The 16,553-nt window shown below is 51.4% G+C and overlaps 1 protein-coding gene across 3 annotated transcripts in view; it reads left to right on the forward strand.

Annotated features, from left to right (window-relative positions):
- Positions 1-16,553, forward strand: part of LOC111841763 (homeobox protein Meis2) — a 59,790-nt gene that overhangs the window by 34,310 nt on the left and 8,927 nt on the right. For all 3 annotated transcript variants that reach the window (XM_023807740.2, XM_023807742.2, XM_023807741.2), the window contains exon 9: positions 8,372-8,448. In XM_023807740.2, the coding sequence (XP_023663508.1) occupies positions 8,372-8,448 (77 nt within the window). The remainder of the gene's footprint in view (positions 1-8,371; positions 8,449-16,553) is intronic.

The following is a 16,553-nucleotide window of genomic DNA, read 5'->3' on the forward strand; positions in this document are numbered from 1 at the left end:
AGTTTATTGCTGTTAGGGGTCCATGGAATAATCTAAACAATATCCCTCACCAGACATCAGCACACGGCTTCTTGCAGTACTCTGAAGACAATTCCTGTTCAGTCGGCTTGCTTAGATCTGGATTTGCGTCAGTTACAGAGATCCGCTTTAACAGACTGGTTCTCTGGTTGCTCCAACCCCAGCTGATATATTTGTGGAGTTACTTACTAAAGCCCGTTATTATTATTATTATTATTATTATCATCACGGATGGACATAACTGGTACGCAAGTACGCATTCACCTTTAAAAACGATAAATGCGACAATTGATTGCTTGTAAAAGTGCAAATTTGTACTTATTTTATGTGCATTTGCGCTGCTGTGACAAGAAAATACCTTTCATTTTAACCTGTATACTGCAAATGAAGTAGAGTTAGCATATAAAGATTAAAATGCATTATATTTTGTTTTCATGTCAGCGCAAATGCACATAAAATAATCGATTCTCGCATGTATCGCTTTTAAAGGTGAATGCATACTTGCGTGTCAGTTATGTCCATCCCTGATTATTATTATTATTATTATTATTATTATTATTATTATTATTATTATTATTATTCAGAGCCCACAGATGGGGAATATCTCAAAACAGCTTTGGTGATGTTCAGTAGATGGTCCAGTGGCAGCCATTAAACTGATCTGCACTCAGGCATGTTCTGACAGATTTGAATCAGGATTTTGGTAGCTGGATTCGGTGGTAGAATTTGAGCTGATTTTACCCCATGGACTCTGGGCCTCTGTCGTCCCATACTGTTGACAATCCTGCTTCTCTAAGGAGAGTTTAAAACAAACAATGTACAAAGAGTATGGTGATGAGCAGCCAAGGGGAGATCTGTGTCCTGGTTATTTTGGCGTCGGACGCCTGGGTCAGGAATCAGGGGAACAGAGTTGTCTCCATCAGTCAATGGAACAAAAGGCCACTCCATTACTGGAGGCGTTTGCACACTAACTGCCCTTCTGGTCACAGTGGAACAGCTGTCCACACCAAGCCTTGGTCCCGGGCCCCCCCCCCCTCCTCCCCCATGCTCTGTGGTCACGTTACATCGCTCGAATGGACCCTCTGTGGGCGTCTGAAAGCAACGCAGATGCTCATCAAGAACCTCGGAGCCTCAGGTCACGTTCCAGCCTAGGGTTTAATGACTCCACCTTGTCTTAGGTCAAACGTAAAACGGGCAAGCTATCTAAATAGGACACATTTGCTGCCGTTTCACAAAGCGCACCAGCAGACCACTCCATAGCGTGTCCATGCGATTGCATTAGATACTCTTCCTCTAGAGTCTGAGATTAAAATGGAGCAAGGGACATTTATAATGAGATCTGCCGTTCTTTCTGTTCCGTTTCCCCTAGATGAAAGTTAGGCTGGTGCCATACTACATGTGCGATTCAGATTTGAAGGATGCAATACATCATCTTTGAAATGGAAGCTCAGTTGGATCTAAAAAATAGATCTTTGCAGGCTCTTGAAGACACCTCACTTTTTCGCCCATCGCTAGATTCTCTCCCGCTCCATTGCCTGACCTCCGCTGATCATAATCCAAGGCCCAGAATCTCCATAATTTCTAAAATGACCCACAAATGTCTCATTTTTGAATCTCTTTTGTGCATTGTTTGTTTCTCCGATAACAATTTTTTTGGAGAAATAGTTCAGACAACAAAAGGATACTTTGCTGAGTAAAAAAAAAAAAGACATTCGCTGTTTCTCTTGAGACATGAAAAATAGGACTTTGAGCTGCAAAGGGTTCTTGTGGGGGAAAGGAGCAGAGGCACTCTGACGTCGTGCTAAATGCTTCTGCGCAACGACGGAACTACAGGCAAACTTTATAGGCCCTTTACTAAATATAGTTCAGTTAGCTATAACCTGGAAAGAAAGTGCGCTTGGTAGACAGCTCCTTAAACTAGGAAAATGCAGATCAGGGTTGTGAACGTGTTTGAATCGGAGTGAATTGAGGTTATGTGGTACGGGTCAGAGTCGCCTCGCGTTAGCAGGCTAAGGGTTAGCCTTCGTGATTTTCACACATTGGATTACGCAAAAGGGAGATGGTTGCCGGTTTCTAATTCACGGTGACGCACTTAAAATGTTCAGCTGGAAGGAAAAAAGAAGGTTTAGCCTTCTTAAGATGTGCTAAAATACATTCATTGGTTTAGAGGGGGTGTAGAAGCACATTAGCCTACTTAAATCATGCTAAGAGCCATGTTATGTTGGATTTGCAAGCAGTGGGATAATTTACTATCCCTGCCTCATTGTAACATGCGTGTTTATTCCGTTAGGAAACTAGGAGGGATTGCCCTTGGCTTGCCGGTTTACACGGGATAGCACAGAGACAAGGCCAGGTTCTGCTATCTCCGCTAACACGCATCTCATGTGCGGTAGCGCAGAGACGGATGGCTTAATCTCGCCGGAAACTTGCTGACATTCCCGGTCTTTGAGTGTTTAGCATGGAGAGGATGAGCCCAGGCCTCCACATGTACACTAACACGCGTGTGAATCGCTTCAGCTAAGAGAGGGATCACTCCGATTCCTAATTTAGGGCAGAATGTGGGGAAACGTCGTTAGTGGTGAGAGCGGCAGTTGGCGGGAGACGCTCCGGGCTTCCTCTCTGACACGCACGCAGGCCGACCTGGAACACGTGCAGATCCTGCTTTGGGGCCGTGGGGGTTTCTGTCAGCCCCCGTCTGGCCGCCCTGTGCGTCTTGCTGACTCTGCCAGGCGCCGCAGTGGGGCCGGTGGTAGAGGAGGCTGCTTGGGCTGGGCTGCCTGACGCCCGCGGGCCAGGAAGGAGCGAGAGATCCGCTGTAGGCAGATGAGCATTGAGTATCTTTAGGAATGTGTGGGGCCCTCCCACGCCACTCCCCCCCCCCCTTTTCCCTGTTATCTCCCCTAAAGCCCAGAATCACACTACCCTCAAATCTCCCTCCAGCTGGCTTTTAGTATGTCAGGAGCCTGAAGGCCTTTGGGCGCCTGGTCATTTGGCAACAACGGCGTGGTGTAATGCCGGATTTCTGAGGGCGCAGGAGTCCGTCGTCGCTCGGAAATATGCTAACGTATGCGAAGCCGAGCACCCGAAAGCCGCGTGCGGAGCACGGAAGTACTCTAACTGCTTGCTCAGTGGTTTCGAGTTGTGAAAATCAGCTTATCCTCCGGAGGAGTTGAATACGACCGCCGCGTACGGTCTAATCTGTCCGCGAGTTATGACCGATAAAGCGGACTCCTGAAACTGCGCCGTGCTAATAACAGAGAAGCGGTGTCCGGGAAAGGGGGCTGAAAAAAGGCCGGGCCGACGCCTGGATCAATCCGCCATCCGCACCGTCGATACCGTAAGTGCGGATGCCTGTGAGGCACAGAAGAAATTGAGATGCGAGGGGGAGTGCCATTCTTCATGTTTTAGCACCGATATTCCCTTTAAGCAAAGCAGTGAGGTCGTTTGCAGGAAAGGCCGGCTCAGTGCTGCCCCCGCTGACGGATTCATCGCTCGTTTTAGCGGGGAAAACGTCGTGGAAGGGATGGGATTCCCGTAAACATCGATCCTCTGGATGCCGTATCCCGGCCCGTGTCCTGTGGACAGATATGTTAAGCGTGCCGTATTTATGAACTTATATATGAAGCACGTTAAGCGAGCTTAGAGACTTAGGCCTCCACCCCACGGAGACGGGAAGGTGACACGCTGCTCCTATCCCAAGAAAAGCGAGATGCGTGACCTCTGGAAGAGACTGCCGGCCAGCGCGGAGGAAATGAAGGGTAAGCCTACTGCGTCTCCATGGTAGCAGGGAGACCGGACCAGGACCGGTTATTACGACTTCCTCACCGCTGGGCTCGTCCTGTCTCTGCAACACTTGGACCTTTGTTGGGCCGTGTGTTATTTCAGAGTTAAAAGGAAAAATGAGAAGAACAGCAGTGTTTATATTTTGATAGTGTATTTAATTGTAGCGAGTTGGACAGTATAATGAAAGCTGAATATAGTATCTTTATTGAAATCATACACAGACCATGTCGGAAATGACCACAAAGAACAATATGAAGTATTTTAGTTAAGCGTTTATTATTAATTAAATACTGTTTTGTGCTGAATTAAAATTATAGGTAACGGTGTAAACATCTGTGTCCTTTCTGTAGCCTCCATAAGCATCAAAAAGCTGGATTTAATGGACAGTAGCCCACTAGGATAGTTTTGTTATAAATGCTGGTCAGGGCTGGATGGCTTTGTGGCAAATCCTGCCGGCTTTAAAATAGGTTTCAATTAGCTCTCGCCTGACACCTGAAACACAGGGTGAACAACAACATCTGTAATGACAACTTCAGCAAGACAACCACTCTGGGATAACAGAAAGACAGTAGAGAGTGTGTCCCATCCATGTATTTCTGTGTAGTAATCACAGATTGCTATGATTGAGGTGCAGTTGTGTGTCAGTGTTAAAATGGAAAAGATCAGCCATGTATATGTCAGTGTAAGGATTGGTTGTTACGTTCGGCTTGGGGTTTGGGCCGCGGTCTTATTGTATACCACATGACGCCCTATTGCCAGCTGCAGTGCATTCTGGGTAGACAGAAGGAGTGTCAGAAGGAGAAGGGACTTTGTGTTTTGGGAGAGTGATTAATGAGCTTTCTGTACCCCCAGCTTTCCCATAGCTCCCCCAGGACAGTGTGGCCCGCTTTAGGCTCGCAGCTGTGGGGGCAGCAGGTACTGGTAGGTGTGTAAGGAGCCCCAGAGCGGGAGGACGGTGTGGCCCTTCGCCACCGACTGGGGCCCCCCCCGTGCCGGATGAGGCCCCGCTGATTAATTCCCCGTTAGGATGTGGATCTTCCGCTTAACAATGTGTGCACAGGCCGCTGGAGCAGCAGCCGCGTTTATCGAGCTTCCCGGTCGGTTCGGCGCCGAGGGCGTGCTCCGTCGGATTTATGGCCCCTGCCAGGGCGCAGCGCCCCCCTGCCCGCTTTCGGAACAGGATGGGCATCGTCCCTGCACCCCCATTACCTCCAAGGTAGTGTCCTTGTACTAATGGAGCCTGTCTGCTCTGGATGGACCGTGAGCTGCCTGTGGAGGTACCTGCGTGTTACTATGGCCGGGATGAAGAGCCAAGTCCTCTGGCCAGGAGTGAGTGACAGGAGCCTCTGCATCATGAAGCTGTGTAATTTTCTAATGGGAGAGCAAGTTATAGACGGTAATAAATGTGTTTAACACATCCCAGTTCCAAAATGAGAAATCCCATTTTCGTTATATGAAAGAAATGCATTTGCTAATAGGAACCAGTCTTAGGAAAGTTGAGATTTTAAAATCGTAGTAATCCGGCTAGTAATATTTTTGCCGATATTTCATTCTCAGTTATGCAAAATATCCATATATACTGCTCAGGGTTGCTGGGGGGGGGGGGGGGGGGGAGGGAGACTGGAGGCAGTCATGCAAAATAACGATAAATGTTACAGAGTTCATTGTATTTAGTGAATGTGTGTTTTTAATCCTTAATATATTTTGATTTGCATTCCAGTTGCAAGTTCCATGACAGGAACATAAACACGCAGAAGGCATAAAGTGTAAAGGGGCCCAAGTCACTTAGAGCAGGGGAATGAAAAGGAAACAAAGAATGGTAACTGAAAAGTTTCTCAGTGTGGTGTCTGGGACCGAGCGGGCCAGGCTGGGTTGGGCGTCGCGGGGAAGCCGTGATTTGGCCGCGGCCTCCGGCAGAGTCGGCTGTCTGCAGTCCTCCGTGCTCTGAGGCACAGTTTCGGGATGTTGAAGTGCGTGTGTTCGGCTCTCTTTGAGCGCCCTGCCTTTGTTAGCACGAGTAGCCGGGTTGGGTCGGGCTCCGCCGCGTCACATGACCTGCTCTGTTTGCCGTCCCGTCTCCCGTCTCAGCTGCTGCCCTGTGTCCGCCTGGGGGGCCGTGTGATCTGACAGAGCTGCGTAATCGACAGCTTGGTTATTCTCTGTGTGACATGACCGGTGGCTCCTCACAGGGCGTATGTGCAAGTGTGTGTATTCGCACGCTTTTTTAAATTACGAATTGTGTTCCGGCTTGTGGCACCCTCTTAAGCCAGAAGCTCAGTGGGAAAATTGTTATGTTTAATCTTCAGCTGGCCAAACATCCCTGCCTTGGAGCATTTTCTTTAAGTATTTAGCACCCTCACACCTAGAATTTTCTGTAAAAGCATGTTTTCATCCTGCACTGTCTGCAGCATCTCTACACCTGGAAGGTCAGCTATTTATATTATAGTGTGGTCAGTCAGGATGGGGGACTGAGTGCTTGTAGGTCTATAAATGGACTCCATTCAAATCCGTTGTACTCATGCCTGTGTGTGAGTGCACTGGTATCTTGGTTGTGTGTGTGTGTGTGTGTGTGTGAATGTTTAGGGTATGAGAGTTTGCTATTGGCTATCCAGTAATGATGCCCTCTGGCAGGAAATTTTGTAAGCAGCTGCATACAAGCCGGCTTACATGTTCTGCATCCTTAAGGTTAAACGATTTTCGGGGATGGTTGGGGGGGGGGGGGGCTCGTGGCTCATAGTTCTCAGGCTTTTTTTTGTGTGTTCACACAGCATTGAGATTTGGCACAGATGTTTAAAATTCAATTCCCTTTTCAGAGCAGCTATAACGGAGTGGAAACCTGCAAAAGGAGGGATAAACCAACAGGTATAATGGGGTGGGGGGGGGGGGTGCTGGTTCAAAAAGGCTCTCACACCTGGATCCATGTTGTTACAAATCTCATAACTGGATGAAGATTACTCTGGTGTTTACATTGTAGGGCTGAAAATGTTTTCATATTTTTTTTCTTGGAGGGATGGGAGTGTGTTGATTTGACCCCCCCCCCCCCGCCCCAGCCTGATGAGATGTCCCACTTGGTGCTCGCTGTTCATTATGTGGCCAGTGGACAAGGCAGCCCACTGGGCTCCGTATTTATCACCGGCGCCGCAGCAAACGGGCTGACGCTGCAGGTTCTGCAGGCTCTGGCCCGCTCCGACGCGGGCTAAATGCCTGTCCGATCCGGGCATTTTGCCTCACCTTGCCGGAAACCGATTGGCTCTCGGCCGTTTGCAGAAAAAGCTGATAGGACGGGAGGAGGTCCGGGACCCACCCACATGCGCGTTTATGGACGAACCAGAACCGCTGGCACCCGTGTGTCACACACACACGCACACACACACAAACGCCCACGTGCATGTGAACGGAGACCCGATGCTCCCTGGCCAAAGAAATGTCATCGCCTGGAAATCAAAAATGTCTTTGTATGCAAGCGTTATCGTTTTCCTTTGTTAATTTTGGAATATTAAAAGCCACGGCCTACACAAGTACAAATCTGAATAATCCCCCCGTGCCAGCTGCCCTTATTATCTGTCCCGTGTCAGGGTCATTTTCCTGTTAATTGCAGACATTCTTCAAATGCTTTTTCCGACCTTTCATTATATGGGCTGGCGAAGCACGGGGAGGGGGGGCTGTGGATCTGTTACTGAGCTCTCACGTCTGACATGAGGTGCGGTACAACTGTCGAGGGCGAGGCGGCCCGCGGTAGATCCAGGCGCTGCGGTCGCGGGATGGAGAGATGAGTGGCAGCCAAAACGCTCGACGGCAACAGGCAAACGAACGTAAATGAATGTCGCTTGTTTATTTTGTTGTAGTCCAGATGCTCCCCGGGTTACGATGATCTGTGTGACGATATTTCGATCATACGATGGATATGATTATTCAATAAATTACATGAGATATTTTACATTTAATTATAAAATATGCCCTTTTTTGTCCAACTATAGGCAAATGTAAGTGTTTTTAAGGCAGGCTAAAGGCTAGGCTGTGATGTTTGTTATGTTAGGTGTACTGTGTTAAAATGCGTTTTCGGCTTACGATATGTTTGCCTTTCGATGGGTTTATTTGAACGTAACTCCATCGTAACCCGTCTGTATTCCGCGTTGTAGGCATGCCGCATGACGGGATCCGGAATAACCCGGTGGGCTCAGCATTGGGGGGCGGCTTGGGACATGAGTTTTCCATGTAGGTGTGAAGCAAAATGAGTCCATTTTTGGTGCGAAATGTAAAAACAGAAAACAGTGTGTGACTCCCCCCCTTTGGGCTGCATGGGTGAATGATGGGGCCCAGTCAGGATAGGGTACATGCTCCCATCACCCCCCCCCGTCCTCAGGCCCTCTGCAACATGGAGGGGTGTCACAGACTCATGTTCATGTGGGAGGTCCCAACCTAGAGGGGGGGGGGGAGGGGGCGTGAAACACAAGGTCACAAATGATCACAAATCATTTTTAAAAATCTCCATTAGGAGGAGCCCACTGGTGATTTGGAAATGCTAATGCTGCCCTTCCCCCTGGTCTTATCTCCTCCCCCCCCCCCCCAGCACCCGTACCCTTCTGAAGAACAGAAGAAACAGCTCGCCCAAGACACGGGACTCACTATATTACAAGTCAACAACTGGTGAGTGAGGAGATTCATCTCTGTCAGCCAGCCTGCTTCCTCCCGGTAGAGGACACGTCTCATGTTCCCATGGCTATATGGCTTTGCTCCACCTCCACCAACCCCCCCTTGGAGGTGGATACAGAGAAGTGGATACAGGCTGTAGGGGTGTCCTCGTTTTTTTGATATATGATATATATATTTATATATGTATCACGGAAGTGTTGGACAGCAAATCGCAGCTTTCTGTGGCTTGAGATACATCCCTTTGCTTTGATACATTAAACGGAAAAAGAGGACCCCCCCCCCAACGCCCCCACCTCGCACTTTACTCCTGCAATATGGTGGATTAAGTCATGGCCGCCCTGGCCAGCTCTCCCTTTGTTGATGGCTTAACACATTACTGGGGGTGGCGGATTAAATAAAATGATCACAGAAGCAAAGAGATGATACAGGCATTACTTATCAAAACACGGGCTCGCTTTTATGTTTAGCTTAATTTCGTTCTGTACATTCGGGGAGCAGTGTTCAGATTAATTGAACTGACAGGCTCCTTTCAAAACTCTGGGAAGGTATTTGCACCGATTTCAGGTTTTATACAGACTTAATTACATGGAACCATGTTTTATCATTCTAATTCCATGTAGCGGAGGTGTTATTCACAGATGAGAAGCCTGTGCCTTTTATATGCAGCTCTTACTAATATATTTATCAAGGCCGATTCATTTACCAAGTGCTATATCAGAGGGTTACAGACAGCCAGACATTAATGAAGCGTTTAGTTTTATCGGACTCTGGTTGATGAGCTACCCGAGGGTCAATTGATTTTTTTTCTTTTCTTTTCTCTCTCTTTTTTTTTAGTAGGTGCTGCGATTCATCCCCCCTTTCATTTTTGCAGGATCACAATGAGAGACATGTCTTGAGAATTAGCTCGGTTTGCATGCCTTATCTGTGGGGGAAATTTATTTATTTTTTTTTATTTTTTTTTCTCTCCCTTTCCCAGGGAAAGTCAAGCTCTTTAAATTGGCCACAGGAACTGCCCTTATCTGCCGCCGCTTGTCCCCCACTGTGTGGATAGCATTTCAATTACAGCAGTAACCAAGGCTTAGGGCCCGCTCGCCCGCTCTGAGTCTCGCCGCGCGTCGCGCCTCGCTAACAGGGCCAGAAAATTGAGCTGCCTCGCCTCTGCCATGGTGATTAATGCAGAAATAAACCCTCGGCCCGCAAGGAAGGGTGGGGGGGGGGGGGGCAGCCTCCCGATTCATGGGTGGAAAATCCAGCCCCGTCTGCAACACTGTAAATACGCTCCAGCGCCGGAGAGGGTCTCTCCGCAGGAAATCCTTGTCCTGATGACATTTAATTTACGCCTTTAATATATGCCTTAATTAGCATCTCGTCCATTTAGCCGGAACGCTTCCGGAGCCGCGACGGGGGCGCTATACCACCAAATGACAATAACGTCGCAATGCGGCGCTGTGGGTGGCTTTTGTCATGGGGGGGGGGTTAAATATGGTGGCGGATTTGTTTGCTTGTTTGTTCCATGGGAGTAGATACTCACGTGAATCTGTCATGGTGCCGATGCGTTCTGCTGAGCTCTGGGACACAGCGACTCTTTGAGGTTGGGTGGGGAGACTACCCCCCACCCCCACCCCCGGCCAAAGAGAGATGCTCCGCTTTGAGGCACAGGATGGGACAGATAAGACATTACTCTTTGGATTGCATTCCATCGGGTGCAGATATTGAGTCCTGCGGGTCGGATGAAGGTGGAGGGGGGGGGGGGGGGGAGGCAGCTGAATTATTAGCCTGTCATGGAGTAGGTTGGAGGGCTAGGAAGCCTTCTTTAGTTTCCACCCCGCCGTGAGAGGGGCGAGGCGCTGAATCGGCGCTTTGTCTGGAGATACAGGTCGGCCCCGGGGAGGGACAAGGGCTCTCTGTGTGACCGTCAGCGGCCGGCGCATCCCTCCGCCCGCTCAGCCCGCGCCTCACCTGGCTGGCGAGGGAGCGGCCTGCAGGGAAGGCGGAGCCTGGTCAGCCAGGGGGTGGGGCATCTGAGGATGGAATGTGGCCGGTAGCATTCCAAGGCTTGTGGCAATTGGATCACACCATGCAGGCCCCTCTTAATAAACAGATGACCATGTCGTGCTCATGCCGTAGATTTAAGTGAACCCTTGTTTAAGTGAACCCTGTTCTGATGTGCACCATATTCAGTTGGCTAGCGGCGCAAAGGCTAAAGGCTAACAGGCTAACGGAATTAGCAGTACCCTGTTATCTCGGCCTAAACAGCACTGACCCGGCCTTTTTCAGAGCTGCATGGAAAGCCTGTCCCTCATCTGCCACCTCCTGTGCCCGTTAGCTTGACACAGGGCTTGCTTTGATGGCGAGGGGGGGTCGTGTTGTGTACCTAACAAGCAGGCAATGGGGAGCAAGGGCTTGCTATGCTATCACCGGTTAGCAAAATTGCTAAAACGAGATGGACGACTGACGATGCTAACCAGCAAGTACCTCAGCTGTGGGGGCTGCCCGACATTTTCAAGCTCAGCAACCCCACCCCACCCCCCCCCCCCACTACGATTGACGGATAACTGGTTGGATCCATTCTGCTGATGGATCCCAAGGCCCAGCATCCAAAATTAATTTATTGTATCCACCAGATTTATGCGCTTCTGCGGACGCTTATTCATTCATTTTTCATCTCACGGCACGGTGCCGTTAGCCCTGCATAATCAATACTGTTTTCTCAGCCGTATTTCCGAAACTGTGCCGCGCTACTCGGATACGGACACCAGGAATTGCCGGCTGCACGTCGGAAGGGCTTCAGATTCGACTGAAATACATTAGCAGCATCCATAATTTTACCTGAAACTGGAAGGGGAAGACGAATAAAGCAGACTGTTAATGAATCCACCGTAGCCGTTATTGATTTTTATTTTGTGTACTTATTATTTGCCCCCCGAGTCGACAGGATGAACATAGAGGGTAATTGGCTGGACAAGACCCGGCCGACCAATCGATACCGAGTTATTTCATAATAGGCGGGCATGGGCATGCCCCTTAGAGTCCACTTTAGATGTCGAGCTTCATCGGGAAGATGGTCGCCCAAACTTTTGTTCTGGGGGGGGGGGGGGGGGGGTCATCTTATGTAAATCTTATGCAAATCGTGCGAAAACTGGAAAAAGCAGGCAATTTTCTCTTCCCCCCCCCCCCCCCCCAGCCGTTCTGAAGGGGCGAAACAAACCAGTGCAGGGGCTGAAGGGGACCCAAGACAGACGGTTTATTTTCACTCCATTTTGTCTCCTCCGTCCCACACAACTGCAAATTATCGCCGGCCTGTTTAATTATAGGGCCCGTGCATTTCAGCGCAAGCGGCTGTCAGCAGCGTGGGCGAAGCCTCTTATTCGCAGAGACGGGAGGGGGGAGCTCGTTTGCAAAGGAGGAAAGAAAAGAGGTGCGGCGTGCGCGGGAATAAGCTGCGGATGGAACGCCAGCGGCCCCGGTAAGCCGCGCGAGAGGCCCCGGCGCCCGTGGCCATCTGTGAGCCGAATGGCAATTTTATTACTTTGTCATTAAACCAATTTCACAGCAGTATTGTTTGTTAATGAGGAGCCGCAAACGAGCGGTGGTGTCATGCTCCGGAACGAACCACGGTGAGATTTGCGACGTGGCGAGTGGAGGTGGAGGCGTGCGGGAGGCAAGGAGCCGCTGCCGCGGATCCATCGTTTTTCTGGAACTTTCCAGAAAGGGAAGGGCTGTCCTTGGGGACAGCTGCATGCACGCAGTGGCCGGGTATGGCACTGGTCTGACGGGGCACTGATGCCAATTGGGGGTGGGCATTCGGAGGGGGAAACTTAACCACCACCATCCCCCCCACAGACGTGGCAACAACACGCAACCCAGAGAAGATGACGGTCATATGCATATGCAAGCCGCGGACTTAGCGGTAATTAGCATGCGATCGCGCTGTGTCTACCACCTTGTGTTACAAAAAAAGCACAGTGCTCTGTTACGCAGCAGCCAATAGTGATTTATGAAGGGAAGGAGGTGTGGCCCATGCACAGGCGTGTGAAAAACACGCTTCATTCAAGGCAAGGGGGGCTTCGCTGTTCCCCTAGTGTAACCCCTCGTGTGTTTGTGAAAAGGTGGTGGTCCAGCAAGCCCTGCTCGCCCGACGTAGCAGCCAGGCCTTCTGTCAGGGTCAGCGGCAACCTGAATCCACACTGAAGCTGCCTACCCGGCTCTCACCAAAAATGACGTACAAAACTAGTGCCAAGATGTTTTTTTCTGCCGTTTATACAGCGGGGTGTTTCTACGAGAGCAATCAAGATTAATTACCTGAAACGGGGCTACAACAGGTTTCTGCAAAATGTACCTCCGGGGAGTCAGACGGAGCGCTCAGCTGATGAAACGGATGAGGTGGAAAGGCCACTGGGTTGTTTTATTATGTGTGTGCGGCTGGAGGTCACCACGGTAACAGAATGTGGGCCTCCTGGAGGGGGTGGGCCTAAAGCCAGCATAGAGCGTGACCAGGTGTGATAGGCTGGTCCCCAGGTGTCAGGTATCTTACCCCCCCCCCCCCCCATGTCCCTCTCTTGCCGCCCTTGTGGTCCCAGTGAGTCCTGCCCATGCATGGCCTCGTTAAGCAAAACTACATGTTAGTTTACTTAATACCCCCCTGTCCACCAGCTTCATGACAGCTCATCCACCAAAGGGGGGGGGGGGGGGACTCCCTAAAACAAAGCCATGTCCAGCGGGATTCTTCAGGAGGGGGCCGCCGCAGTACTAGGCCAAACCTGTCTGTGTGTCGCATGTCTGAAGCGCCCCGCATGTTTCGCTGCAGCCCTGCACGGCTGGCCCCCGCGTAGCCACGCCTCTCCATCAGCAGCATTCCCACGGCCGCATTACAGCACGTCTGCATTGTGACGCTGTGACAGTCTGGTACCTATTGTTGCTCTCCACCCGCCCTGCCCCCCGCCCCCCGCCCCCCACCCCCAGTGCTTCTTCTCACTGCCTGGAGTCGTCAGCCTACGTATCGATTGGAGTGTGATTATCGTTCCTCCCTAATTTGCAGCCCCCCCGCGGTGCTTTCATTAGCCAGCGCCTGGGAAGGAGCCCTCGCTGCTCCCAGACCCCTCCCGCAGTAGGGGAGCATTGAGGAGCTGAGCCCCCCCCCCCACCGCATCACTCTGCCATTTCCGGTCACGTTTCCTGGCCACATTCTTTTTCCGGCTCAGTGGGGGGTGTGGGGGGGGGGGGTTACTCTATTAGTGTACATTAGAACTGACTCGGCTTAATGAGAATCTGGCGTCCATCTCTCCTGGGGGGGTCCGTCTGTCTTCCAGTTAGAACCGTGCACTGTGCTGGACTGCTGGACCTAAGGCCGTGTACTCAGAACTGGAACGTTTCTTGGACAGGCTGTTGTACAGGATAAAGTTTTCAGTCCATAAAAAGTCCATTGTGTGAGAAGATTAGTCTTCATTATTATTATTATTATTATTATTATTATTATTGTTATTGTTATTGTTATTATTATTATTAATAATAATAATAATAACGGTAGTAAATGAGGATGAGGTGACGGTGTGCCTGTGGAATCCTCGCAGACCTTCGTCCCCGGTTCCCCCGCACTACACTCTCCCGGCCCGCGGGGTTAAGCTCCTAGGTGATTAGCAGAGCGGCAGGCAGGTGTGGATGGCGCGGTGGGTAATGCACACTGCTAATGCCGTAAGTCCCAGCAAAGCCGGCTGCCTCTCGCCCTGGGGACGGCGCTGCCGCAGCGCGGATCTGCTTTCATTCGGCACAGGCGCGTTCCCGAAGGCCGCCGCACTGGGGATTCCCAGACAATGCGCCAGTGTGCCGAGCAGAAGCGGGGACCGTCGCCCGGCGAACGCGGGTACATTCGATACCCCGACCTGACCCGGCGGGCCGGCCTGACCGCGGCCCGGCTCCCCTGGGACGCGGGTAGACGTGCAGCCCCGGGGCAGGGGGCCTATTGGAGTATTACAGTCTAATCAGAAGCAGGCTATAAGGATACATGACTTCCCCTCACACTCTGAGTGCTGTGCAGGAGCCCCGCAGTGCCTTACACACTGCCTGCTGTGAGATCACATGTCAGCGTTCCAGGGTACCTGCCACTCAGCCTGTCCTCCCCAGGACATAGGAGGGGGATACTGGAACAGGCTGTGATCTCTGAGGGGATTCGTTAGCACTGGCTTAGGGGGGCGGATCCCCAGCTGAACCCACCTTCTCTAGCAGGTCCTCCCTAGTGCCCCATAGCTGGCAGGTGGAGGTGGATGGTTCAGGTCCAGACAGTAAAAATCCAGACCAAGATTTTGTTTCAGCCAATCAGTCACATTCACAGACTACTCAACTGGATGGTTGAAACAATATCTTGGTCTGGATTTTTACTTTCTGGACCTGAAGTAAGCTGGCAGGTTCAATGCGGCAGGGCCAGTACGAGCGTGCCGTTGTGGGAGCACTGGGAAGCGGCCGGATCATTAACAGCCGGCCCAGCTTTCCGAGGGCCGATGTGTAAAAGGGGGGGGGGCACTGACAGAGAGTGAGAGGGCGCGCTTTGGCTCCTGGACACGTGGCTAAGAAGCACGCCGGATAAGCCAGTCCCCCAGAGCTCCTCTGCTAGGGGTTAATCACCGTAACAGCACTGGGAGAACCTTCCAGAACAGCAGCATCCGTCCGGCAGAGACTCGGGGGGAGGAATTGAGTGCCATCAGAGCGAGGGCGTACCGGGCCTCGCTGAGGCGGGTTAGCGGTGTGGCGAGTTACACAATAAGGCTTCTTTCACACAGGTGTATTTACGCCCCAGGCAGGCTTGGCTGCGGCCTGTTCCCTATACCAGGCTGAATGGAACAATAACTATCATATCTCTCGGAAGAAAGGGGTGGGGGAGGGGGAACAAGGGTGAGTCGTCCAAGGCGATGCCCGGGAGGTTTGCGGATGCCAAGAGAAACTCGCTGCAGTTGTCAGAGCTTGTTGACGCTGCAAGAGAACAGAGGAGAGCTTCTTTTCCCCAAATCTTCCTCCCCCTAACCCCCGTTTCTCCGCACACTCCTGCCGCAGGACAGGGAGTGCAGGTGCGGCTGAGGAGCACAGTCCCGGCATGTGGGGAAAACGCGGCACCTGGTGGGATCAAAGTTTGACACCCCGGTGCCCCCTCCTTGCTTCTCTGATGCGCCACTTTGATGGGCGTTTACAGGCCGGTCCATCCCTTGGCTTGGGGGTGGGGGGGGGGGACCGCCTCAGGGGCAAGAGACAAGGAGGTGGGAGGAAATCTGAGGAAAGAGATTGCAGGCTGCCGTATGGAGAAATGTACATTACCCAGCATGCTCAGCTCAGGAAGTGGATGAGAGCCAGGGGATATCTGAGGGTGGGGCTGTGTCCTCAAGACAGCCACCCCCACCCCCCCTCCGTTTCTGTTTCTGCCCCCCGGCACAGGAGTACGCCCAAGCCAGGGGGCTGACTCGCTGCGTTACGCTCTTTAACAGCTCAATTAAGTCTGTCCTAACAGTCTGGCTGTAATGATCCCTGCACTCTGACAGCTCCGAGAGGAAGTTGTCGTCTCTCAGGGCCCAGCAGGAGCAATACTCTGCTCCCCTTCCTCGGAGTTCAGGCCCGATCCTGTGCAGGATCAAGTGGGCGCTGTGGTAGGACTCGGCCTCCCCAGTGCTGCGTCGGGGCCAAGAGTCGCCCTCCTGTTTAAAAGTCCGGCTTTAAGCCGATGCTATTAATAGCTCCCAACATCTGTCTCATTAATGTGTATATTCAGTGGTGAAAATGGAACAGGAGAGTCTGATTTTCAGCTATTTTCTAAAGACGTTTTCCTCAAAAAAGGGATTTCTGTGCAGGTTGGGCTGGCAGACACGCAGGTGGCATGCATTTCAGGATGGGCCTACAGATACAAAGTTTGGAAACCTGTCAGACCGGTGACGTGGCCTCCCATTGGATGGGCTGACTACAGCTCTTGCTGCTCATTGGCTGAGCTCTTTCAGGGGCCCCTCTCTCTTGGCTGGCTTCCAGGACAGCATGGTCTGGCATGAATGTTCCCTTGAGCAGGAATGCTGACAGCAGGACTGGGCTGCCAGGTGTGTCCACAGGAAAGACTGGTGAGGTAGTCC

This window comes from Paramormyrops kingsleyae, chromosome 19, assembly GCF_048594095.1.
Source record: "Paramormyrops kingsleyae isolate MSU_618 chromosome 19, PKINGS_0.4, whole genome shotgun sequence".
In the NCBI taxonomy this organism is placed as follows: domain Eukaryota; kingdom Metazoa; phylum Chordata; class Actinopteri; order Osteoglossiformes; family Mormyridae; genus Paramormyrops; species Paramormyrops kingsleyae.